The sequence below is a fragment of the Callorhinchus milii genome, unplaced genomic scaffold, assembly GCF_018977255.1.
Source record: "Callorhinchus milii isolate IMCB2004 unplaced genomic scaffold, IMCB_Cmil_1.0 Scaffold1, whole genome shotgun sequence".
In the NCBI taxonomy this organism is placed as follows: Eukaryota; Metazoa; Chordata; class Chondrichthyes; order Chimaeriformes; family Callorhinchidae; genus Callorhinchus; species Callorhinchus milii.
The window spans coordinates 98,973,042-98,999,323 of record NW_024704742.1 but is presented as its reverse complement, the minus strand read 5'-3'; the positions used below and the strand labels follow the sequence as shown (position 1 = coordinate 98,999,323).

At 41.4% G+C, this 26,282-nt stretch overlaps 1 protein-coding gene and 1 long non-coding RNA gene across 4 annotated transcripts; one reads left to right on the top strand and one right to left on the bottom strand.

Moving 5' to 3' along the window:
• Positions 1–1,762: 1,762 nt before the first annotated feature.
• On the bottom strand, positions 1,763–18,854 carry LOC103182366 (AN1-type zinc finger protein 5). 3 transcript variants are annotated; one of them, XM_042333782.1, is made up of 7 exons: positions 18,590–18,608; positions 16,934–16,981; positions 10,612–10,764; positions 7,969–8,077; positions 6,240–6,337; positions 4,944–5,066; positions 1,763–3,884 (listed from the first exon to the last, which is right to left on the bottom strand). In XM_042333782.1, exons 3-7 carry the CDS (start codon positions 10,760–10,762, stop codon positions 3,733–3,735), a joined length of 633 nt encoding a protein of 210 aa, XP_042189716.1. In that variant the 5' UTR covers positions 10,763–10,764; positions 16,934–16,981; positions 18,590–18,608; the 3' UTR covers positions 1,763–3,732. The 3 variants fall into 3 exon arrangements, with proteins under 3 accessions (XP_042189716.1, XP_007897554.1, XP_007897553.1); XM_007899363.2 differs by lacking the exon at positions 16,934–16,981 and having other exon boundaries at positions 18,590–18,854; XM_007899362.2 differs by lacking the exon at positions 18,590–18,608 and having other exon boundaries at positions 16,934–17,328.
• Positions 18,855–19,366: 512 nt separating this feature from the next.
• LOC103182365 lies at positions 19,367–23,701 on the top strand. Its single transcript, XR_488312.2, has 3 exons — positions 19,367–19,749; positions 19,946–20,062; positions 23,530–23,701. It is a non-coding gene; the product is annotated as an uncharacterized LOC103182365 (long non-coding RNA).
• Positions 23,702–26,282: the final 2,581 nt, after the last annotated feature.

Here is a 26,282-nt window from a genome sequence, read left to right as displayed (position 1 = left end):
CACTTATCAGCTAAATTGCATCAGCTTTTGCTGGACAGCAAAACATACCTGGGTACCAGAGAGAGTCAACTTGTGTAACTTGCAAATTGATTCCTCATTAAAGAACATTTGTGAATTAACCTCCACTATATTCTATTGCTGAAATCCGACTGTGCCACAGGCCTGATCACTGTAATGGAGTGTTAGCCAGGTCTATGACTCAAAATCCAGATGGGGGACTCCCTCACCCTGTCTACCAAGCTGTAGTTTCAGCCACCACACTTCAAAACTCTTGTACCTTCTACCTCAAACCCTTTGCCTTGCTCCCTCCCTGTTAGCACTTAGATCACATCTGAAGACTACAATAATCTTCCCTGTTCTCAGCTTGGTGTCAAGCTCTGCCACTGTTAAGCACTTTGAGATGCTACCCTCATGAAAGGTGCTATATAAATGCAAGTTGCTGAAGAAACCGCAAAAGATGCTACTAAGTCAGGCTGACATTATACAAACTAAAGCTATTGTATTTTGAAGTTCAAGTTTTGGCAACACAGGAAAGACAACTTATTTCTGAGACATACAAATTATTTCTCTCCAGAATAGATTGCATTGAAAAAGCTTAAACCTTAATTTACTTACCAAGAGATTCTCCACGTGAGTCATTTCAGCGGACTGCTTAAATCACCATTAAGCAGCACGCCAGATGTGGTAGTATTCTCGTCACACATCTGTGGGATCATTAAACTTACTTTACCCATCAAGACGTAGAATTAAATATTACACATTAATCTCCAGTTTCTATTTTCAGCCATAAGCAGATTGAAGCAAATAGCATACTGCATACTTTTACTGCAGTGGAGGCCATTATTTACTGTTTGAAAATTGTCTGGAATTTCTCAACCTATCAATTTAAGTAAAATGCTTTGGTCCAGTCGATATTTGCTGTGATCTAGAACTCAGTTTAAACTGAGTCCCTGTCGCCTGTTCAGATTGAGGTTAAAGATCCCACAGCACTGTTTGAAGAGAAGGGAGTTACTCCTCATGTCCTCACCAACAATCCTCCAAATAAAATTGATCATTCGCTTCAAGGCTGTTTGTGGGATACTGCTGTGCAAATTGGTTGCCATTTCATTTGCCCCCCAAAACAGTCTCCACTTTATATTATGGCATTGTTTTGTATTGCATCATGTGAACCAGTTTGGGATATCCTTCTGAATGCATTATTAAATGTAAGGGCTATTAGGTACTCAGTGTCTGCAGTCAAACATTTATACTGGAGAAAAATGGCGAGGGAGGGGATTAAGGAGCAGATGAGGGGACCTTCCCCAATTTAGTTTTAAATAACTTCTAATGTAAATTACATTTGAATTAGCATCTCATGACAAGGTGAAAGTACTACAGTTTACTGTAAGTGTAACGACTATTTATAGGCAAGATTGGCAGCTAGTTTGCACAAAGCAAAACCCCAAACAGTTATGAAATGAATAACTTTTAAAAAAAGAGAATTGTTGACACTGGGAGAAATTCCCTTCTGTTATCAAATAACTTCATAGAATGATTAATGTTCATTTGGACAGGCAGATGGGACCTCAGTTTAATCTCTCATTTGAAGAAAACCAATAATACAGGCCTTGCCAAGCACTAAGTTGGGAGTGTCCGCTTAAACAAAGTTCAAATCCCACAACCCTCTAACTCTGGGGAAAAAGTGCTACCAACCGAGCCAGGCTGGCACCTACTGCACACAAAATGTATGGTAGATAAACATAAAAAGGGAAGAAACACAAGCTTATTTCATCATTTTATTCTCAAGAAAAAGCAGCAACATGCCAAAAGTTATTTCTGTACATAAGTTTTATTTACACCCCATTTAGCATAGATGCTGTAGCATGATTATATGCATTACATAAATATAAACACTTCTGTAAAAATTACATATCTAGAATATTAAAAATTAAAAAGGCATAAATACTATCTATACTTTTGTCAAAATCTAAGCCCCTGTGTATTATAGTTAACTGTGCAGAGTTACCCGGTATTGCAAGAATGAACAGCAATCAAGATCACAGCTTGGGTAACAAATTGTTAACTTAATATCTATTTAAAGGTTCCAATCACACTACATGTCTAACTGTACTGGTTTAAAAATGCAAATACTTAGTACATCACAAAACCTTCCAATATAACCGATTTAAAAAGTACAACAGCTTCGGTGAAGTATTTTGCCATTAGTACATTACACTGCTGAAGATATGAGACCCATGCAATACAAACCAACACTAGACTCCTACCCCTGTACACTTAACATTATGTCCCCAGTTACATTGAACTAAGCAGTGCACTTATTTGAGGGCACTTATGAGCCGAGTGCATACAGCCACGATAGCACTGCTGGTTTGTACTGTTCCATCTATGGGGAAAGCAGAGCATGCATACTTCAATGCACACATACGGCACCTTGCACAAATCTCTCTAGTTAATGTTAAAGAGCCAACTTTTGTAAACTCTAGCATTAGAAGTGGCAAACTTCAGTCCAGGAGACTGCCAGAGTGTTTTTAAAATCAAAAGTTGGCTGTGCTACAGTTATACTGTGGGTAATGCAGAGCATCAGCCATGGGAAGGGGTCTAGTTTTAGCCATTGGAAAGATACCAGCATTATACTGCACAATTGGCATCAATGCAGTGTAAAAATAATCTGCACCACCAACACCCAATGTTTCATACAAGCAGGACATCAGAAAAGTTGCTTGGGCATAATCTCAGCTAAGAATTGACCTGTTTTACTAACACATCTGCTAAAGACATATGCAACCTTTAGTAAAGCACAGCCTGCATTTATCATACAGCTACAGACGACTAATGTACATATGCTAATACATAAAGCCAGGCTTCACTACTGTTAAGTCAAATGTAACCCAACTGAGCCAGATTAACTTGGCCACTACAGCAATATGCATTGTTCAGTCTGACATGCAGAGTAAAATACTTTCCAAACACATGGAAGCGGATCAGTGTGATGCACTTCTGGTTGCTGGCAGAAGTGATTCGTAACTTGGCCACCATTTGTGGACCCAGCTAGTTTTTGCAGAGGCAAGCAGCAATAATCACTGCCCAACTACAAAGTGAATAATCAACGACTTTGGAAGCCTTCTTAAAAATTTTCACAAGAAAAAGAACTATCTGATCAGAATGAAAATCATTAACCTACAAAACTGTTTCTAAATATACCTAGAGAGATAGGGAGAGAGTCAAGAACCATAACAGTACTACTGGAGCCAGCCACACACCTTCAAACCTTATCTATGCAAAGATATGTTCTATAGTATTCAACATATAACGATTAATTCTACAGAACATATATCACAATGAAATCTAAAGGCTACTAACGCTCAGTGCTTAGACATGAAAAGCAATATACTGAAGTCAACTGAAATTTCAGGTTGGTCATTTTACTCAGAATTTAAATCACTACAGCATGTTGCATGGTATCGTGTTGACTTGGCACATCAGAACCACTGCTAACCTGTCCATTATCCACTTTGTAGGTCAATGCTTGCCATGCAATACGATGTGCCCAATTAATCCGAAACTGACGTCCAACCACCTTACAATTAATAGAAACTAGGGCTAAAGCAGAAACTTGGACAGACAAGGAACAGTAGCCCATGCATCTGCTCTATGAAAATCCTCAAATAGATCAGAGGACATGGAAGGAATAAACACAGTCTTTGATAGTTACTGTCCTCTTCAGTTGTCTGTTTAAATCCTCTGAATTTTCTCAGCCACAATAATAGGGTTTTCTTTCCTGATCTTCATTGCTGCTTCTGCCTTGTAATCGTAAGGACAATTGTGCTTATCCGAATAACGATGGAGTCCACAGAACAGATTTCCACACCGGCAGTCAAAACCTGCTGTTGAAAGTTAAAATTTTAGTACATCACCTCAGTTAATGTCATAACTAACAGGCTTTAAAACACGCTCCTGGTTAAGTGGCTTGCACCTAAAAAAGCACCCTGAAATCAACAGCAAGTTTACCTTTCATGTTTGGAAGATGTCCCAGGGCAGTGGACAATACAGGGTTTCCACCCAAGCTGGGGGTGGAAGTCAGGGGATGTTGTGAGACGGACCTTGAAGTAGGGGAGGGAAAGGATTCTGGACTGGAGTTCCAAAGTGGAGGCAAATAGGCTGAAAGTCCAACCACCAATGGTGGAGCAGGTAGGTGGTGGCGGGGAAGGCTGTAGCATACTGGTGCCCACCGAGCAGAGGAACTGTGTGGACCGTTGGGTGGGGGAAGACCATGGAGAAATTTAAAGACTAGGATGAGGATCTTGAACTCGGTCCACAGGGAGATGGGGTGCCAGGTGGGACTCCCTTGCCCACCTGGTAAAGCACGCTGACCTTTAAGACTTTAGCTCACACCCAACATCACCTTGAGAATTGGGATATTGTTCGGCTCCTTGACCCCCTCCCCGTGATCTCCTCACGAGTCACGGTAATACACAAAGCCCCCCTCCCTCAGAATAATAGTTACAAATTCCCTCGTGGAAGACAAAGCTGATTTTGAGACACAATCAGCAGTCCATGAGGCACCAGCAATGTTATTGGTTTCAAGCAGAGAATTAAACCACACTACTAGGAATGTTACTTTTAAGATTATACTTGTGCAGGCAGCAGCACACCGTTCACTGGCTGACTAGTTAATGAAAGAAAGAAATTTACTTTGTGCTTAATATTACGAGGTCTCTTCTCTCTCCATTCTTGGCTGAACGTTCAGCAGAAACATGTGCAGAGCCTTTGATATTCTTTCGATGACCGTTACTACCTAAATAACTCCTCATTATATATCACTTTGTTATAACACTGAGTCAACTCTGGAAGTGCGGATCCTGACATGCACTTTTATCAAAGAAAATCCAAGATGCATGCAGAAAGCACACTGGCTTATTTCAAATTAAACAAATTCCTCTTACCTGTAAAACCAACCTTCTTCCTGCATGCAAAGCACCTGTTCTTCTTTGATTTGGGTACTTCGGGAGATTCTTCATTCCCTGAAGCACTCTCTGACGCAATTGATGAAGATGGCTGAGCTACAACTGTTACAAAGGAAAAGAGCCATTAAGTTGCAGACATACTTAGTCACTTCAAACAGCCACGCTTTCAGCCTGGTTTTGTGCATCACCTTTCAGCCACAAATGTGTTTTGAAGCACAACATTGTAATTTGTAATGCAGTGGAGCTGGTTGGCTTTCTGCAGTGATATCATCAGTGACAGTTTGGTGTAGGTACAATGACCAGCAGCTCTGGATTGAGCCTAGTTGGAAGGCAGGTTGGAAATATACTAGCGGTTATTAAAAAAATAAGAATCCTTGCATTTGATATAACACCTTATGTCATTGAGATGTCTCAAAGCGCTTTACAGAATATATAGTAAAGTGCATCGACCATTTTAATGGGCTAAACACAGCAGCCAATTATAATAATAATAATTGCACACAGCAGTGTCCTACAAACAGCCACAGACTGAATGACCAAATCATGTTTATTCTAAAATTGAACAGTATATAACAGCAATCTACTGTAATTCAAATCGTTACTGATGAATTCTTGCAAATTGAAATATTTAGTGTTAAATCCTTCTGAGAAATGTAAAGGTTATTCCATTTCATTATATTAGGAAAAAATCTTTGAAATAACTTGGGAAAAACATATCCCAAAATGTCATCTGAAGTTTTTCAAAAGAGATTAAATCAAAAATTTCTAAAATGTAGAAAAGCCTTAAAATGCTATACAAGGATTTATCATCAAGTGTAACGAGGACAAGCAACCAACATTCGAACTAGCAAGATCATTCAAAACTACAAATTATTCTGCAGGATTGTTGGCTGTGATGCTGAGAGAAAGTCCTCCCTTTTCCCCAATATTAAAGGAATCTAACATCAATCTGAACAAGCAGACATGGCCTCAGTTTACTATCTTCATCTGATAGATGCCACTTCCGACACTACACATCTTCCCTAGAAGCAGGTGGAAATGGTAGTCTATGCGCTTGGATCTTTATGTAGCATCAAACAACCAAGTCACAAATGGCTTGAAAGCAATAGGAAGAACTATGTTCTGTCTCTATGAACAACTATGTAGTAGGTCCTGCAACTCCCTTCAACTACTCATTTTTCATAAGTAGATCTTAATCTTGGAAATCCTGAGACAATTTGATTTTATCCAATGAAAAATATGCTCTAGCTTTTCAGATCATGCAATTTTACATACCTGGCTCCTCTACCTCAGCTTCTGTGGGTTTCTCCTCTCTAGAAATGCTCATTTCTGTCATCTGCTGTGTCACCGGCAAGGCTGATCCAGGCATGTTTCTGCAAAGAAGCAAAATTCACTTTGGTTATGTGGGTGGATTAGCACAATGGAATCGGTCGACTGCAGTATAACTGAAATATAGCAATTGGCCTTTACACCTCCCATGAGGAAGAGAAGTCTCACATCTTTAAACGCACATAACTAGCACTTCTATGCAAAGTTTAACCAGAATTCCTACAACCTGTTAAATCTAGAGACGCCTTAAAACATTTTACCTCAAACTAATTTTCTTGAAGTTGAAGTTCAATAAGAGCCAATTTCAAAACAAAATCAGTCTCAAAAGTTGGGGCACTATATGTATATTTACAACACCTACGGCATTCCATCATTTTAATTTCTTGGTTAAACTGAAAGCAAGATTGAGTGGGGGACAGAAGGCAATACATTGAATAACATTTGCCATGAATTACATTTGCTGTCCTTGCATTCAAGTACCCAGAATCAACTGGGATATTGCTGTATTTAAACTAAGTCAATTTGAGTTGGCACCAGTAGAATTTAATTGTTGATTTAATCTACCTTTTGAAAAAGTTGAAATGCCATTTTGGGATATAATTTTCCCAAATTATTTCAAAGATTTTCTTTTCTAATATAATGAAATGGAATAACCTTTACATTTCTCAAAAGGATTTAACATTGAATATTTGAATTTGCAAGAATTCATCAGTAATGATTTGAATTACAGTAGGTACCAATTTGCCTGCCTAACCCTGGCCCCAAACTTCCCAAAATCTTTCACTATGAAGGAAGAACAGTTACGTCTTCATAATGCGCTCTTTTCCTTTACTTCTGAAAGAAAAAGGGTACATTTCTAAATAGTCATTCCAGAAATCTTACACTGAGGCTGCGAAAAGAAAAATACTTGCCTTTAATGCAGCACCTAATCGTTTATAGTCAAGATGTGACAACCCAATGTGGAAGGCAGTATATCAAATGCTAGGATTACTGTATTCAGAATTTAGTGTAAAGTGCATCAACTGTATTTGTCAGCGAAGGTGGTAGGCCATTTGCATATAGCAACCCCCTTCTCTTTTCGAAGGGTGCCACAGTATCTTTAACCCCCACCTGATCAGACATCTCAATTGGTAGTGGAGGAGAGCCCAAAGTTGGGAGAAAGGGAAAGCTTTATGGGCCTACTCAAATGCCTGAAGCACAGCTTTCTGAATTGAAGCAGCATGATGTAATAAGGAGCTATATAAATGCAAGATTTATTATGACTGAGTGCTTGCTTTAACTTTTTTAAAAAAATGAAACTTGGACCTGGTTCTATACAACATTTTAATAATCTTTAAAATTGGATTACTTAGCCACAAGAATTGAAAGCACAGATACAACCCAATGCCATTTTGCAAAGAGACTTCCCTTCCCTAGGGAAATGTGTCTGTATCCCACATTATTGAGGCAATGCAGGAATGTCAGGTGAGGGTTCCTGATGATGAAAGAAGACTGAATTTGACCAACTATTGTTTGATAACATTGTTAACCAACCTGCTCCCTTCCTTCGGGGGAATCTTACTTGGAGGTCAAATTTCAAAACATCAGCAACAGTAGTTAAATGAATGCTAGTTCAAGGCTTTTAGGATCAGATGTGCACAACAAGATGCCTGGAATGTTGTAATTGGATTCTTACCTCGTTTTGGCAGTTATATTGATGGTGGCACCCTCCATGTTGCTTAAGCTTTCTGTTCGCTGGGCATGAGTGAAATCAGAGCTGGATCCATTTGAATTATTTGCGGGTCCTGAACAAATAAGTTTTAAATGTGGTTATATAATAAATAATAACCGTTGTATTTGAAACATCTCAAAGCGCTTCACAGAATATATTGCAAAAGTGGATCGACTGTATTTTGTGGGTGAAACACGGCAGCCAATTTCTCTCAGCAGTGTCCTGCAAACAGTCATGAATTGAATGCCCCCAATTTTTTTTAATGAGGGATTATTACCCCCTGGAACGCGATCTGCCCATCGACTAACTACCGGTTTCTAATTACTGCTCGGTAACCAGAGGTGTATGGAGTAAGAAAACTTGCCTACGGTTTCGTCCCACCTGGGAATCGAACCCGGGTTTTCCGCTTGCGAGATGAGCAAGCTAACCACTATGCTACGGGACAAAATTTAATGGTTTATCCATTTAATCAAATTTGATCACAAAATACGCAATGCAATACAATAGACTTTCCACTCCAAATAACACTGTCACAAGCAGGTACACCACCCAACGTTGACACTTGTCACTTATGAAGACAAAGAGGGTTGGGGGCAGGGTTCTTCCTAGCTCAGCACTGTTTAAACTAATTTTGTCATCACTGAAGTCATCAAAAAGGTCGTCAAGCCATGAGCTCACTCCGTAATGAAAGACATACATTTCAGTACCACACAGCACCCTTTCCAACCAGCTATTAGGGTTAGCTCTGAAGCAGATAATAGCCCTTCATTCATAATTCTATATTTGAGGAAAGTACATTTCTTCAGCTAAAAACTTGATTTGATTTGTTCCTATCCATCTGATTCAATCCAGACTGAAAGCTCTGTGGTTGAACAATCTGCCTTTTATAAACCAATAGCTTTTCAGATTTACATTTAGTCTAGTAACTTGGTAACCTGTAGTAGAACCAGTTCTGACAATTGTAGTTCATCAGGCTATTCATAGTTTTAAAAATAGACAGTAGGGAGAGTGCAAAGCTGTAAATGCAGCTCAGTTGATGAACCGTACTCTAGGTAGCTTGTGAAACAGTGCTTCATAATGGTGAAAGTCAAGACTCCTGGTGAAAGATATGGTATCATAAAGCTTCTTGCATAATTACTCTAAAACTGAAAGATTAAGTAAAAGCCAGTAGGCTTGGGTAATTTCAAGCACGATACTTGGGACTTGCAAAGAGAAGATAATCTCTATGCAAGGGATGCCAGGAATGGCCAATTTGTAGGCCATATGCAGGCCACATGAAGCGTACGCGAAATAGTCACAGGGAAAGCAAGTTGGCCATCCCCGATCTAGACTGTATTCATTTTTAGTGTTGAATATTGCCAGGTGGCTCAGGGTGGAATTCATCCTGAGGAGCTGTCATCGTTGGCCATATAGCTGCTAACAAAATCCTAGATTAGACTACTCTCCCCTATTTCACTCTTGTCAAAGAGAGGTCAAAGCTAAATTGAAAGTTCAAACGCATTCAAAGTCAGAGTTTCAGAGATATTCACACATTTTTGATCACAAATTGCTTTTGAGTTTTTGATCTATGCATGCCTACTTGTGCAGAACGTAAACTGCCGTCATTATACACTCAGCCACGGCTGTGAAGCAAGCAACTGTGGTCATCCTATGCAATGCTGATAGATGTGTAATACAAACCCTTCACAAAGTTTTCTGTGAGATTGTAAAATATCAAATGTTGGACATTACACCAATGTATCTCATGCCATCCCACTAAACTCCACTCAGGCATGACTTGTCTTTCAATGATATCAGATTGCAGCCAAAGTAGGCCACTTGGCCTATCAAGTGATCAGCCTCTGAGACACTTTCTAGCACAAGAGATCGATGTTTACATGCTACATTTGATATTTCCAAAGCCCTTCAAATTATGCTTAACACATTTGATTTCTGGAGGTCTCGAAAATATTGAGTCAGGGCTGTATGAGGGAGAACATGCTCCCAGACGGGCGAATAGTAAGAAAGAGACTAATCTTATCTATTCACAGATTACAATGACAAGATAACAAGGGTGGGGTGAAGGTACATAAGAAATGCTAGACGAAAAAAGACCAAGGTCCATTTAGTTTGCCTTCCACCATCCTGGCAGTCGCACGCACATATGTCCCAAACTACCTATGTACTACATCCCATAATGTAGTCTAATCTGTGCTTGAAAAAATCAACACTTCCTGCTTTAACCGTCTCCCTAGGGAGACCATTCCACAGGTTCACTATTTGCTCACTGAATTGGTGTTTGCGTAGATTCATTCTGAATTTACCCCTTTCAATCGCAGGCCATGTCCTCTGGTTTTACTATTCTGGAAAAGTTGAAACAACCTGACATGATCTATATTGTCTAGCTCCTTTAGAATTTTAAAGACAGTAATCACGTCACCTCTCAGTCTCTTTTCCAATGTGAACATGCCTAATTTACTTAGTAACGTCTCACAAGGTAGAAAGAATGGAAGATGGAACAAGTTCATTATTAACAATATAATTTACATGCATCTTGTGCCTTTCACGTCAGGATGATGTCCGATTATACATGTACATCTAGCAAATGCAGCATAATTCATAGCTTACCCATTGGACTCATTCTACCACCATTCTGCTGCCTTTGTAGGTGATCTTTGTAGCAAACCGAACACATTCCATTTGTCCGAGGATTTCCGTAAAACCCACAGCCTGTCGCACATAGCATAGGCCCTTGGGTCGGATTAGTTTCTTGAGCCATACCTGTAAATAGTGTTTAAAAAGAACACTTAATCACTGGTTATTCTTATGCAAAGGATTTAATTTTGTAAAACATCATGCAATAATACACAGAAGTTTGCCATATGGTAATAAACTACACTTATTCAGTCTCCTCTCCCACCAATTCATTTTGATACAATATAAATTTACATTTGCATAGCACCTTTCATATCAGGAGGACATCCTAAAGTACTTATACAGGTAGTATACAAACATACTGAGCCAATACTTCATTCCCCAATCTCATAATTTTCCAGATGTCAAGTATCTCTGGGGTATAGTTCCCCAGTTGTAACTGTGAGCATCACTGCACAGTCAGACCCAACAGTCCCTAAACACCCTCAGAGAACAAGCCTTCCCTGAACCTCTTCACCCAACCCCACACACTTTCCTGCAGGGATCATTGGGCAGTGATAACAGATTTATTGGGAGTTGAACTGGCTCCAAGGTGACATTGGGCAACAGAAATCAAGTCACTCTTTTGTGGCAGTATCGATAGTACAATTCCTAAACAAAGTAGGTCTGCAGTAATCCAGAGCACTGCTAATGAAGCACAGCAGCCGGGATGATCAATAGGACTTGAAAAAGCTGACTAGTCACTTGAACTGGGATTCCTCACACTCAGCTACTGTTAACCATGCAAGCCAAAGCCCTAATGGGTACAGACAAGCAAAAGGCAACGCTTTCAATGGCAGGCTATGTTGTTTTAGCTGGTTAAACTCCAGGAGTACTCCCATACATTTTCGGGTCCCCAAGCCTTGGTTCTTGACAATCTTGCCTATTTTCAGGAATTGGGTAAGCAAGGTACGTCGCTCTGGGGACACTGGATATTCTAGATATCCAACCACAGCGTATATAGAGCAAAAAGGACAAATTAGGCACAGGATACCACACCCTTCATAAGGATCCTTCACAACAAATGGGATTCTATATACTGTACACATCCTTGTAGGAATCAGGGAAAAAAAAGCTAATTGAAAGCTAGCTTTAGGGTGCAATATTAATCTACTCTATTTCTTTGTGCAGGATCTTGAGGAATTTAAGATAAGGCTAATTGGGAAGGGGGAGGGAGAAGGAGAAATAAAGCCTGGACTGATTTTTGGATACACTTTATAGTCAGCACACTTTATAGTAAAATTCTGTGAAGCACATGACATTTTGACAAAGTGATAAGGCAAGGATTTACTATTACTACCTTTTCTACTATCACTACTAAGGCTACACTACCTTTTCACAGCCATTTGGTGGCTCTACTACACAATAATTGCAGTAACATACACACTAATACTAGAAATGTAATACTACAGTTTTGAAACCTTGCATCGAATATTCCAAATTTGGTCCCATTTTGTAACATAGAATGGTCATTGCAATCAGTAACATGGTATGCAGAAGTACAAGACTGTCTTGCAACTAGAACATGAACGATTTGCCACAAACACTGCACATATTGCTGCTAAGGTCATAGGATTTAACAGATAAGTAGTTTGTTTGGGAGTATATAAGAGAAAGGATGCTGGTAGGAAAATTGGGAATTGAAGTTATAGCTCCAGCGGAAGCAATAGCATAGGCTTGATGGCCAAATGGCTTTCTTTTAGAAAATTGTGTAGATATACTGCAGTAGCGTATATTGAATAGCATGACTACAAGCATCTCCTTTTGAATAAGATGTGCTCTCATGTCCATGGGCTCAATACGACTGTCATAAAAAAGTCTCAATATAAACTGTCATTACACAAATACTAGCTTCCTTGCAACACAATTCTGAATTATATAATGAATGTACTCCCAACAGTAAATACATTTCATCACCTTCTCTTGTATTTACCACCCCCCACTCCTCCAAACAACATAGGTCACGTGAACCTCAGCTGCTTGCAAAGGCATCGGCATTAGTCACTGGCAAACAGTTACTCTGTCTTGTCTGGGGTCAGAGAAGACAGTCAAACACAACAGGTGCAGTAGTCAAATGGAAGCAGTTAGACAGTTCAGTCATTGCTTCTTTCAAATAACTGAATATTTCAATGTGGATTAAAAATACAATTGAGGAATGAAAATTAAAATAAATATCTATTACCGGCACTCAATAAATAAAATCTTGCTTTACCGGACTATAGCAACAAGCACAAGACTAACGATTACTCTGCCTGTTAATCCACACACCAGTTTATGCATGCAATGATCTTAAAAACAAGCCGTAAACTAGATTTGATGGATTCTGAAATTCACGGCTGGTGAATTGTAAATCTCGAGCAGCGAAGTCAGAAAATAAACCAGTGAGCAAAAACACTGGAGGAAAATGGCAATTTTGCATTTAAGAAATGCCGGTGCATAATCTGTTGATGTTCACAAGGAATGTAATAAATCTAGTCTGTAGATATCATTTAGGCTCCCCTCCTCCACTTTCTGTGCAAGGTCCCATCTTTGCCTGTTCAGGTGGATGTTTGAGCATTGCTAAAAAAAATCAAGGGAGTTTCTCCCGCCTAACAACCCTACAAATAAAACTGGTCATTAATTTTATGGTTGTTTGTGGGACATTATTCTGTGCAAATTGGCTGCTGCATTTGCCTACAATTAGTCACTACACTTTATGGTATATCTTGCAAAGTGCTTTGTTTCATCGTCCCAACTTGAACAGTGCTATATCAAGTGTAGGGATTACTAAAACTTTCCTTGTGTCTTCAAATAGTTTTATGGGGTTTCAGTTTGCAAGATAAATATTAAACAAAGCTGCAATTTATACAAGGTATGAGAGTACTATCACTACTCAATTCCACCCCTTTAAACAGCCTGCGTCATTTGAAACATTTGGGAGATTCCACTAAACATCTTGCCAAAAAATTCTGAACTTCAGTTTACCGTGGGCGAAACCCACCATACACCGTAGGAAGCAGACTAGTACAAGCTTCATTTGAAATAGTCTGTATACTGCCCACCCGAATGGAAGGCAAAACATATTCCTGGACTAATACACACTGCAGCTTTGGAGTGTATGTTACACCGACTTTTATTTACATTAGAAAACTCCATTACTGGGCAGTAAACCTTGCTGTCTGGACACGTGTAGACAGCATCAGGCTTTGCTGGAACGTCACCTCACCCTGCAAAATATAGAAGCAGGAGTAGGCCATTCAATTTGTTCATTAATTCAGACAAATCTTTTATCAAATTTCTCCATATTCCTTACTCGAGTATCTATTTTCTTTTTAAAAAATACATAAAGGATATTCTGGTGTCAGTTTGACTCAACCGATAGCACTGCTGTCTGCGGTTCAGAAGGCTGTGGGTTCAATCCCCACATTGGCACTTTGCTTTTTTGAGGTATGGAACTTCAAATAAGATGTTAAAAATCAAGGATGCAAATGCCAGTTTACTTTTACCAAGCTGTTTTTTTAAAAAAAAAAAATCCCATGGCACTACCCGAAAAAAAATGGAGTTTCTTACAGGGATCCAGAGCAGCAATCCCCCAGATTGTTGTTTGTTAAATTGGTTGGTTGTGCCCAAGTTTGCGGTTATTACTGAGTGTAAAATTGCCTGCCACAATCACCTACAAATAGTCACCAAATTTCACAATAAAAAAATCACTTAAGGCTCTATGAAATTCAATTGATTACTTAATTGTAATTGGAAAAAGTAAACCACAAATACATCAGGGCAGCAGAACAAGAGGACACAGATTGAAGGTGGCAAAGGGCAGTTTCAGGACAACTACCAGGAAACATTTCTTTGCCCATTGGGTAGTAATAATCCTTGCATTTGATATTGCGCCTTATCAAGTCATATCAAGCACTTCACAGGATATACTGCAAAGTGGATTGACTATTTTGTGGGCAAATGAACAGATTACCAGGAAGTGGTCAAAGCCAGGATGATGAACTCATTTAATAAACAGCTTGATGTTGTAACGGGAAGACGGTAAGGTAGGTAATCTGGAAGTTCGAGATTAAATGGTTGAAGAACCTTCATCCAAGCTGATCTTGTGATCCAAGACAATTCTGCCCCCATAGTCTTTTGTGCATTGCATTGCCCCATGTTCTGCATGAATAAACATTTCTAATCTTGCCACTAACAAGTTTAGTTCTGATTTGAGATTCAAATCAGAGTTTTGGTTCGGATTTGAAGATTATGTTCCCTTTGTTTTGAATTCTCTCCACCAGAGGAACAGCCTAGTACTCACTGCCTAGGTTTACATGAATATTATTGAGCAAGAGGGTTGTGAAACTAGTCTGCTTACATGAATTGCAGCACCATGCTTCAGGCCAAAGGAGAGGAGGGGACTTCCCTTAAGAAGTTGGAGTGGAGGATAGTATCTGTAAAAGCCAAATTACCTTAAAAATGTTCTAGCATCAACTACCAGTGGAATGCCCCATTTAAAAAATATAGGCAATCTCATTTCAAACTAACAGAAGTTGAAATGAAACCTAACAAATCTATCAGATCCCCCCATTAGTGGAAATTGAGACTCGAATCAGTAAGAATGCATAGCACCGACACCATCTCCTCCTCAGCGTCCACTGAACACAGCCATTAGCTTCATTTTACTTCACGCAGCAGCATTTCTTCCTACAATCATAGGCCTCAATGGACATTTCCAGGGAAAGACACCCACAGGTCGAAACTCGCAATGCATCGGTGAAAAAGTGTCATCAATTTCGTCAAAACAAGCATTTTGCAATCCTGTACAGCACTTTGGTTCTAGATATGACACACCTATTTTTATTGTGAACTCAGTTAACTGTTGCGTCAACTGCCACTACAGAAAAGAAGCACCCTCCTTCCTCGCAGTGATGACTTTGTTATTTCAATCACTTCCCTCTCTTCTCTTTAATAATCCCTTTCCACAACTTCCCCCGTTAAAAAAAAATGTGATGGTCAACCACTGTAGAGGTTATCAAAAGTCAAATAAGCCACGAGGTATGAAAGTTCCCCTGGATAGAAAATTTACAATGCCAAAGCATATGGCAACTTCTTGAACAGAAGTCTTCAAATAAGAAAAAAGAATCCAAGGTCACACATCACTCCTCCCCTTAAAAAGTCAGCTTTTGTATCGTCAGGAAACAGTACTTCCAGCCTGATTCTGTGCTGCAATTCCGGAGACTGTTGGGGAGTCCACTTTATCAGCTCTTCCAAACCCATATTATATGGTGACTGGGCAATGGAAAATTTAAACAAAAATAGGCCTATGTAACTGAACAACAGCAAGTTTCTCACCTAGTAAATGGAAAGTTAAGAGCCTTCACGTGAATCTCTCTCAACAGCAACATTCTTCTTTCCCTGAGCTCAGGAGGGTCACATGGACCAAAGCATTAACTTCTGCCCGTCACAAGGCTGCAATGTGACAGCAAGCGGTAATCCACACAGACAGAATCAGCTGCTATTTATACAGCAGCACAGTCCAAACCTCAACATATAAGATACCCACTGTAAGTGGGCGAGCTACATAGTACATCTGATCAACAGCCTGCATAAAAACACCGTTCTTCCTTACCCTTTCCCCCCAGGCCCCCAAATATACCTTTCCATCACACATTATAAATTCAGCACTTCCTATGATATTTACAGTGCTTGTAAAATGTAATCAAAGTAAAAATCTACCTTAGAAACACTCCAGTTATTTCCTAATATTTGTCACCTTGGAGGTGTTTACAATTTACTGTCCAAATATCACTCAACGAGTTATTTAAAAAAAGAGACAGAAACCATACCCCTCAGGTTTGAATCAGCCCTGGACATTTTCACATTGCAATATCAATGTGTAGTTCTTCCTGCCTTTTCTTTCCCCCCTAAAAAACCCAAACAGAAATAGTTCCCAAATCCCTCCCAGGAGAAAAAGGTTGCTTTACATCTCAGTACATTAGGATGACTGTGCAATTCCACTGAACTTCATAGTTTAAAACTTGCTAAATAGACTAAAAAAATCCTTAACATTAAATGATCACACAAGCCGCAAGCATTTCAAGATTCCAATGAATCAGAATTTTAATATAAAAATTTGACACGTTACCTACCCCTATCTTGGCCCTTTTGCTTATTGATTAAACATTAACAGACTTTATGACAAGCCAGCCGGCCAGAAAAAACTCGATATTTGGCTTCAAAGCACAGCAGTAACATCAGTCATTCTGTGTAAACAGTTCATCCAGTTCCATACCTTCAGTTTGATTTGGGTTATTGTATTGTAAAAGGTCACAGTTCCTCTCTGAATTGAGATAGGAAAAAAAAAGTTGCGTGAAGCAATGAGTCATCCGCTGTGTGCAAGAGAAAAACTGCCAACCCAGAACACAAGCCGAGTCTCCAACAAAAAGACTCAATAACTAACAAATTACCCCCCACCAATAGTTTTGATGATAGTCTGTCTGTTCTACCTCAGTGGCCAGATTGAACTTCAGCCAACCTGAACCCTCTGACCCCAGTCCTGGTCAGAACACAGACGGGCCTGGTAAGCACAGTCAAACAAGGCCCCACCGGCTTCAGTCTGGCTCCAGCTATAGGCCCGAAGAGGAGACGCAGGCGCCCCAGGAACAGCAGACAAAGATACTTCCGGCCCCAGTCCTGGGGACGAGCGAGGCACCTGCAGCCATTTCTCTGTGAATAGACAGATCCAGCCTCGGGGAAAAGAGACAGACTTCCAGTCTGAGGCACACAAATAGCAGACGGACAGACAACTCCAACTCGGGGGGAGAGGAGAGAAAGAGGATAAATGGACAAATGCCTTCCCACAAAAAAGGAGAGCCGTTAGGTCCCCCCCCAGCCCCGTGAGAGCAGAGAGTGGCGCACACCATCACAGACCCAATCATCAGGAGCCTTGTAATCACACCGGGAATAGCAGACAGACACAAGCCACAGGAGACGGGGACAACAACAACAACAACAACTCGCATTTATATAGCACCCTTTCTACAGACAGCACCTTAGAGACACTTCCACCCCCCCCCGGGCCTGGGGAGAGCAGGGAAAGGGATAGGCAGACACACACCTCCACCCCAGAGGAGAGGAGACAGAGAGAGACACAGACCCCCTCCAGGAGGGCAGCAACAACAACAATTTTCATTTATACAGCAGCCTTCACATAAGATAAGGATTTGAAACACACACAGTCAACCCCCAGGGAGACACGAACCCCCCCACAGTGACTGGTTGTTGTTTGAATCTGGTTTGCTGGTCAATAATTTTTTTTTGGGGGAGGGAGGGGGAGAGAGGGGGGGAGAGAGGGGGGAGGGGGAGAGAGAGGGGGAGGGGGAGAGAGAGGGGGAGGGGGAGAGAGAGAGGGGGGGAGAGGGGAGAGAGAGGGAGGGGAGAGGGGAGAGAGAGAGGGGAGAGGGGGGGAGAGAGAGGGAGGGGAGAAGAGGGGAGGAGAGAGGGGAGGAGAGAGGGGGAGAGAGGAGAGAGAGGGGAGAAGAAGGGGGGGAGAGAGGGGGGGGAGAGAGGAGAGGAGAGGGGGGAGAGAGAGGGGGGAGAAGAGGAAAAAAAAGACTCAGGAAGAAAAAGTTAAAGCGAGGGGGGAGTGAGAGAGAGGGGGGAGAGGGGGGCATTCCCCCCCGGGGGGGGGGGGGGGGGGTACAGTGTAACACCGGCCTCGGCTACGCGGTTCCAGCGGCTCACAACCCCGGAAGAGAGACCTGCGGGAATGTCCCCCATTTCTCCTCCTCACACACTCACTCACTCACTCACACTTCAGGCTTTTGTCCCGTCTCCGCTTCCAATATATATATATATATATATATATATAACACACAACACAACACACACCGGTATTCGGGTAAAACCCCAACACAGAATCAAGAGACACGAGAGGCTGTGAACTCACCCCCCGAGGAGCCACTCACTCAGGCGGTCAGTCCGGCGGTCAGTCCGGCGGGACAGGCGGTGTCTGAGCGGCGGAGAGGAGAGGGGACCACGAGCTTCAGATACCGACTAAAGAGGTTGAGACAGACAACGCAGAGAGGGGGTGTGGGGAGGGGGTCAGTGCCCGCCCGGGCCCTGGTGCTGATAGTCTGCCTGGGCCGAGGGTCTGAGCTCCTCTCTGTGGGTGTGTGTGTGTGTGTGTCTCCCCAGTGAGTGAGTGAGTGAGTGCAGTGGCTGTGCTCTCTGTGGGTGTGTGTGTGTGTGTGTCTCCCCAGTGAGTGAGTGAGTGCAGTGGCTGTGCTCTCTGTGTGTGTGTGTGTCTCCCCAGTGAGTGAGTGCAGTGGCTGTGCTCTCTGTGTGTGTGTCTCCCCAGTGAGTGAGTGAGTGCAGTGGCTGTGCTCTGTGTGTGTCTCCCCAGTGAGTGAGTGCAGTGGCTGTGCTCTCTCTCTGTGTGTGTGTCTCCCCAGTGAGTGAGTGCAGTGGCTGTGCTCTCTGTGTGTGTGTGTGTCTCCCCAGTGAGTGAGTGCAGTGGCTGTGCTCTCTCTGTGTGTGTGTGTCTCCCCAGTGAGTGAGTGAGTGCGTGCAGTGGCTGTGCTCTCTGTGTGTGTGTGTCTCCCAGTGAGTGAGTGCAGTGGCTGTGCTCTCTGTGTGTGTGTCTCCCCAGTGAGTGAGTGCAGTGGCTGTGCTCTCTCTGTGTGTGTGTCTCCCCAGTGAGTGCAGTGCAGTGGCTGTGCTCTCTCTGTGTGTGTGTGTCTCCGTTTCCTTTTAGCAGTGGGGCACTCGGCGTCACCGAAAACACCAGTCCTCGTCGATTGGTCGCCCGATTTCCAGGAACAACGTGTACTTCCCGCCCTCTATTCCAGGAAGAAGAATGGCAGCACTGGGAGTGATCAGAAAGTACACATCATCATCATCATCACCACCACAAACAACACCACCACCATTACAGCACCAACCAACCAAAACATCAGCATCACCACCATCCCCAACTGACCTGGAAACTCAAGCTTTAGCTGCAGCAGAGACTGGGTTGAACTATATTTTGATGCTCTCCCTGTTTTGTTATTTTGGTTTCTGTGAAACCAGTTGCCTGTTGCAAGAAGCTAATTATATAGGGTTAAGGTCAGTTCAAACCAGTTGGAAGTGTTAAGTGGCCTCTGATGGCTGCTTTTGAAAGCAAGTCTGCATGATTCTCTACCTTTAAAATGCCTCTTCTGTGAAGTTGTGTGCGGTGTTTGTTTTTGCACTGACTCAGGTATAATGATAGAATTAAATAAAAAAAAATAATAATCCATACATTTGATGTAATGCCTTTCAGGTCAGCTGGACCTCTGTGTCAAAACACTTCACTTGATTTACCGTAAAAGGGAGTAACTCTTGCGGGCGAATTAAGGAAGTTAAAAGGTTCTGCATTGACAACTGTACTGATCTTAGGGTGAGTTTACGCAAGGAAATTTTACCGACTATGAAACATGTATTCACTTTAGTGTTTTACTTACAAGCGCTTTGAGACAACTTAATGATGTGATCAAGGTGCTATATTGAATGCAAGGATTATTATTTATCATTACTATACATACATATAGAAGTACATAAATATAAACTATGCTTTTAAGTAGAAATAATCTTTGTATTTGGTGCAGAGTCTTATATCATAAGACATCTCAAAGCACTTTACAGATTTACAGCAACAAGATTACATTTGTATAGCGCCTTTCATGTCGGGAGGATGTTCCAAGGTGCTGGACGGTGTGCAGCATTTCAGACCCGAGCTGGGGTCAAGGGGGGAGAAGGGAGAGGAAGGGGGGTGACCGATGACCTGGTTGAAAATTTTACTGTGTAGTTGTAGTCAAACACAGCGGCCAATTTGCACACCCCAGTATCCCACAAACAACCAAAAAGTGAATTACCAATTTTATCTGGAGCATTGTTAACCAGAAGAAATTCCCTTACTTTTCAAATAGTACCATGGGATTTTTGATGTTCACCTGAACAGCCAGAATCGACACCTCTGCCAATGTGGTGCACCCCAAACTTATAAACTGTCACCCTAGATTGTGAGTTCAAAATTCCTGACATGGGTCTTGAATGCACAAACTTCTGATTCAGAGTGCTACTGATATAGGCTGTATGGTAAGATTACATTTCACCAGATAATGATAAAAATAATTATAATCCTTGCATTTGACATAGCACCTTTCAGATCAAGAGGACGCCTCAAAGTGTTTCATCAAATTTATTAAAAAGGCTGCATTATTAAATGATGTGATAAAGTACTATATCAAATGCAAGGATTATTATTATTGTTAACCCAGTGTCCTGGCCTCAACTACCTTTCTTGGTAATTTTGGTTGTCTGCTAATGCATCGAACAGACAACACTGGGGTCACAACTGTGATATTCCTAAACTATTATGTTCCTTGTTTAAGGAACAAGGCAAAACATGTTCTGAAATATCCCTTTCCCCTGGGCATCTGAGTAATGATACTGTCCATGTCTGGCTCAAGCTCCTTGGAAAATCTTTCTTTAATTCATGCTTAGTGAAGCTGCTGTGTTCAACCCTGGGAGCTATTTCGTTTCAATAGTTTAAATCGAGTTGAGTAGGGCCCTAACCTCTGGAACTCCTGCTTTCTACTCCTCTGTCTCTCGCCCCTTCTCTATTTTTATGTGCAGCCTTAAAACTTACCTCTTCAAACACACTTATAGCCCTGTCCCTTTTTTTTTCCATACCTCTCTCCCTTGCTCAACATCCAAATTCAGATTGTAAAGCACTCCCAAGATGTTATGCAACATGCTATCCTTATCCAAGCATGAAAGGTGCTATATAACTATAAGCTGTGGTTGTTGTTGACAGAGTTGGCCAGTTTAAATCATGAAAGTACTTCCCCACCCCACAATGATCTTGATATCCCATGACCTTGGCTACTCTATTGGATTCTTCATGACTCCCCCCCCCCCCCCCCCTCAAATATAGAGAAACTACATATATCAGATATCATGTACCTCTTGATTATAACTGCAGTTTAACACTGGGTTGCAGCACTTAACAGAGGGTCTACTATATCAACATGCTGTTGTCACAAGGCCTACTAATGTGTAACAGTGGCAACAGGGGCTTCTTAATGACATAATAAAGCAACATTGCCCTGCAACGTTTCTCTGTTTCAAGCCAGCTCTGGCCCACCTGACCAACAATGTGGATTATGGCTGGCTGAAGAGTGATTTTTAAAAAAAAAATGAAAAACATAGAGGGAGGATCAAGGGTCCTTGTGAAGGATATCACCGGGTTGAAAGGAATACAAGAACAACACAGAATTACATTTGTATAGCAGCTTTCACGTCGGGAGGATGTCCCTAGGTGCTGAACAATCAGTGTTTCAGACCTGAACTGGGGGTCGCCAAGGGTGGAGGGGCACTGGGGAAGGAGGGTAACCAAAGCCACGTTCGAAGAGGAGGGTTTTGAGACAGGTCTTGAAAGAGGCGGAGGAACTGTGGGATGGAGTTCCAGGTTGGTAGGGGTTAGGAGGTTACAGAGGTAGGGGGAGCAAGGCTATGGAGGGCTTTGAAGGTGAGGAACAGGATCTTGAACTGTATCCTCTATGTGATGGGAAGCCGGTGGAATCGAGCGAGGATGTGGGTGATAGGGTCGCGGAGCCTGGTGCGGGAAAGGACACAGGTTGCAGAGTTCTGGATGATTTGCAGCCTATGGAGGGAGGAGTTGGGGAGGCTGACAAGCAGGGAGATTGCGTAGTCGAGCCTGGATGTTGTGAATGCGGGCATGAGGGTCTCGGTGAGATGAGGTTCGAGTCAGTGGTGGAGCCGAGCAACAGAGTAGAAAGTTTAAGAAAAATCAAGAAGTAAAAGTTTGATTGCTCAAATTGTAGAGACCAGTGTTGGAATGGATACCACACTTTATTGAAAAAACATAAAGGCCTCTCCAAGGGAATTGCAATGAGAATTCCCTTATCTAAACGAACTTTGTACTTGTCCACAGATAGAGGAAGGAATCGTAATTTGAATCTGCTGGGATTTTCCAGGGTTGACTTGGTTTAAGTTTGATGTTGTAAGAGCTGTAGTGATCGGAATTAAAAAGTGGCAGCTGTTTTTTTTGTGTGTGGTAACTCAGAGTGCTTTGAGTATGAAGGAGGTCAGATTGAACCAGCCCTCCAATCCTAGTAGAAGTGCACTGCCACAAACACAATCAAAAGTGTGACAGCAATGTGTTGTGTTGGAGGCATACATGCCCAGCAATGGCAGTAACAATTCACAGGCAGAGAGGGAAGAGAAATGGGGGAAAGGGTGAGCCAAATACATTGAGAGAATCTAATGGCAAATAACAAGGAGAAATGTAAGAAAAATCAAGGAATAGAATCTTAAAAAAACAGCAGAGAGGGAGAGAGCATGTGAGATACAGAAAAACAATAATTACATAGAATTACATAGACAGTTAAAGCATGGAAACAGGTCATTCGGCCCAACGAGTCACAACAAAAAGGGAAAGAAAGAATGTGTGAAGGACAGAGAAACAATAACAAATGTTACATTTCATCCTTAGAGCAATATCTCTCTGCACACATATGATTGATTTGCATTGTGTATTTATATGTAACAAATCTTTTGAAATTTGATAGCCGAATGAAGCATTCTCTGAGAGGACACACTAAGAAAAATCACAAAGACAGTTAGTTTCATTATATCCAGGCTTCTTTCTGTTGGTGTGTACTTAGTAAAACCAGAGTGCAAATATGAAGAGTTAATTTGGCACACAGCTAAAACGCTCATCAAAATATAGAACTCTGTCATCTCTGTTATAATTGCTTTGCTGTAAAAGTTGGAAATCTTGTTACAAGTGTAAGATTTCAATTCTTACCCCTACTACGTTTTTTCTCCATCTGCTCTCAGGGTCTTCTTCTTTTCTCTCGGATGGATTGGATGTTTGTGTCTGTGTTGCTGGGCTGCAGTGGCAGGATGTCTTTGTGGTTGCCTAAGTACCCTTCTCCCTTATTTACATCAAAATATCTGGGGGAGAACAAGTCTATCTTTTATAAATAAAGGCAAATAGAATTGATTCTCATCATGTTATATGGAACTAATCTAATATTTCTTAAGACATTGGATGACGTAGTATTCTGTGTATTTTTTGTCAAATGATCAGTGGCCCGTTTTTCTCAACGTGCCACACAGACACACCATTTACCTGGGTAGACATTAATTGGGCCTCACCTCCTCAATAACACTAGTTAACACTACTCTCTGCACTGCAATCGGGGCTAAAGTGATGTCACACAAATCACTTACTGATGCATTCAATGAGCAGCAAAGGATCATAAGCAGGATAATCTGTGCATTTGGTGGTTTGTACTGACGTAGAATGGTAGCCACAACATTTCATTTATATAGTGCCCTTCATATAGGGTAATGTCTCGGGTTGCTTCGCAGCAATGGAGTTGGACACTGAGCAAGGGAGAGGGGAGGAATAGGGCAAGGGAGATTGCTATAGACACATTCAAAGAGGTAGAATTGAAAGCAGGACAAAGACATAAAGGGAAGGAGTTCCAGAGGGACCCTTGGGATGATTTTTCTTTGATCAAAAAAAAGTTATTCATAGAGTGATGGCTAGTACAGGGGTTCTCATAAGAGTAAAAAGATATTTAAGATATTCATAGATTTATGACGGTGAACTTTGTTTTGGTTACCGACGTTAAGGATTGCCATGGTTTGGAAATAGAAAGATTTCCATCCTTTGGCATCTACTATCAGCACCAGGTTCACTCAGAATAAAACTTTGTTAAATTTTGGTTAAGATTGCCAAAATGTATTGCCACAACAATTTAAACAATATGCTCGTCATTCTGACATCACAAAAGCACCTCTTGATGCACCAGTGGGTCATTTCCATTTCTCACACCTGCCATCTAGTCTCTCTGAGCAAGACTGCTGTGTGGGGCAGTTTTGTGCTATGTATGTAGCCTGGTGAAGTTGGCCTTAGCATCCCTGGGCTAGGAAAGAGAAAAATCAGCCAAGGTTCCCTCTCCCATTCTCTATCCTGATGACGTATACTGAAAAGTATGTCTATGTAGATATTGAATGAAAACAGCTTCAGGATAAGCTGTGACACCCTCAAAATCCTCAGGTCATGTGAAGAATGGGTGAGGTATCAGACAATGAGGTGCCAGTGAGTACTACACTTGTCTGAACTTCCCTGCGAGCCTTCAGAAAAAAGCCTCAAATTTTGTAATCCAAATTTCTGTATCAAATAAAGTATTGATTTCAACACAGGGTCTCAGTGGAACGTGCAAGTAGAGTCCTCCTGATGGCTTTTTAGATGGATGAACTACATGGTATTGCACTGAGTCGGGTAAAACAGGAACGTGCTGAACTTGTTCCTTATACTGTGCTGTTGGATAATCTCAAATGAGACAGAGCTAAAATGGTGGACGTGGGTCAGGGCTCTCGCTTTTGATTGCTATGCAGTAATTCATTACAGGAAGTGTCTGTATGGCTGCTTTACGAGGACTGCAACAGGCTTTGGCTATGAGCACAGACCAGAATTGTCCATGGAAATGTAACAGGCAGAGAGAGGGGTGAGGGAAGAAAATCAGAGGGAGAATTGGATGAGTCATTACAAATACCAAAAGGAGCATCTGCAGTTATAAAAGGGAAAGGGCAAACAGCGAGAGAAGAGAACCTTGGAAATACATGGCCCAGATGCAGTCCTTTGTGACTGTACTGGTTCTCTTAAGAGCAATCCTTTCAGTCTTATTTATTTGCCCTTTTTCTCTTACCCCCTGTAGCTGAGAGGTAAAGGGCAATCGAGCAAAAATGACAAAAAAAGTAAGAATTATACTTTTTTATGGGGAGGACAAGTTTGCAGGGCTATGGGGAGAGTGCGGGGGAATGGGATTGATTTGGGTAGCTCTTTTCAAAGAGCCGGCACAGACACGACGGGCTGAATGGCCTCCTTCTGTGTTGTATAATTCTATAATTCTATGAATAGGTAATAGGAGAGAATTAAATAGAAAGGGAGAAATAAAAAAGACAAACATAAACAGAAAAACAAAACAGAAAAATAATATTGTGTGTGAGGGAGAGGCTTTTTTGCAAAATACTGTAATCAATTGATGGTTAATTGAGTAATCTGATACTCATCATAACAGCAACGTAAACTGAACTGACTCAGCAGGAATACTTTACGGACAAATAACCAGACACTATCAGAGAATTAGGCTTCAGGACTCTACTGGGTGTGTATTTGGTTTGACTCACACAATAACAAAGCCTTTTCAATGCGGTACTTAAAGACATGCATGCAATCATCAAGATATAGCTTAACAAAAAATCTGGTATGTGTTACACATTGTCTCAGCCCTGAGATGTGTTTCTGCCTTGGAACACAATCCAGACCGCTGTTCTGTACAGAGCATAACAATTGAGCAATTTTTTGAACCTTTGTGTTGTCTTTGTTTTGCATCATTTTCTGTTTTCTTGTCAGTTGTGTTGTCATGACAGACAGTGACAGATGGTCAGCTCCTAATTGTGCAGCGCATGATTGAGCCACAAATTATATCACTGAACCAGGGAATTTCATAATATCTGCATATGATAATGTAATTCAATACAGCAACATGATATCTGTGACACTATGTTACACTGTG

Bases quoted from the DNA above. Each gene is read 5' to 3' on its own strand.
- LOC103182366 (XM_007899362.2), bottom strand. From the start codon at position 17,027: ATGACTCATTGCTTCACGCAACTTTTTTTTTCCTATCTCAATTCAGAG. The intron at 8,078-10,611 runs GTAAGCTATGAA...TTATTTGTTCAG, and splicing joins TGGTAGAATGAGTCCAATGG to GACCCGCAAATAATTCAAAT. The intron at 5,067-6,239 runs GTATGTAAAATT...CCTTTGTAACAG, and splicing joins AGCTGAGGTAGAGGAGCCAG to TTGTAGCTCAGCCATCTTCA.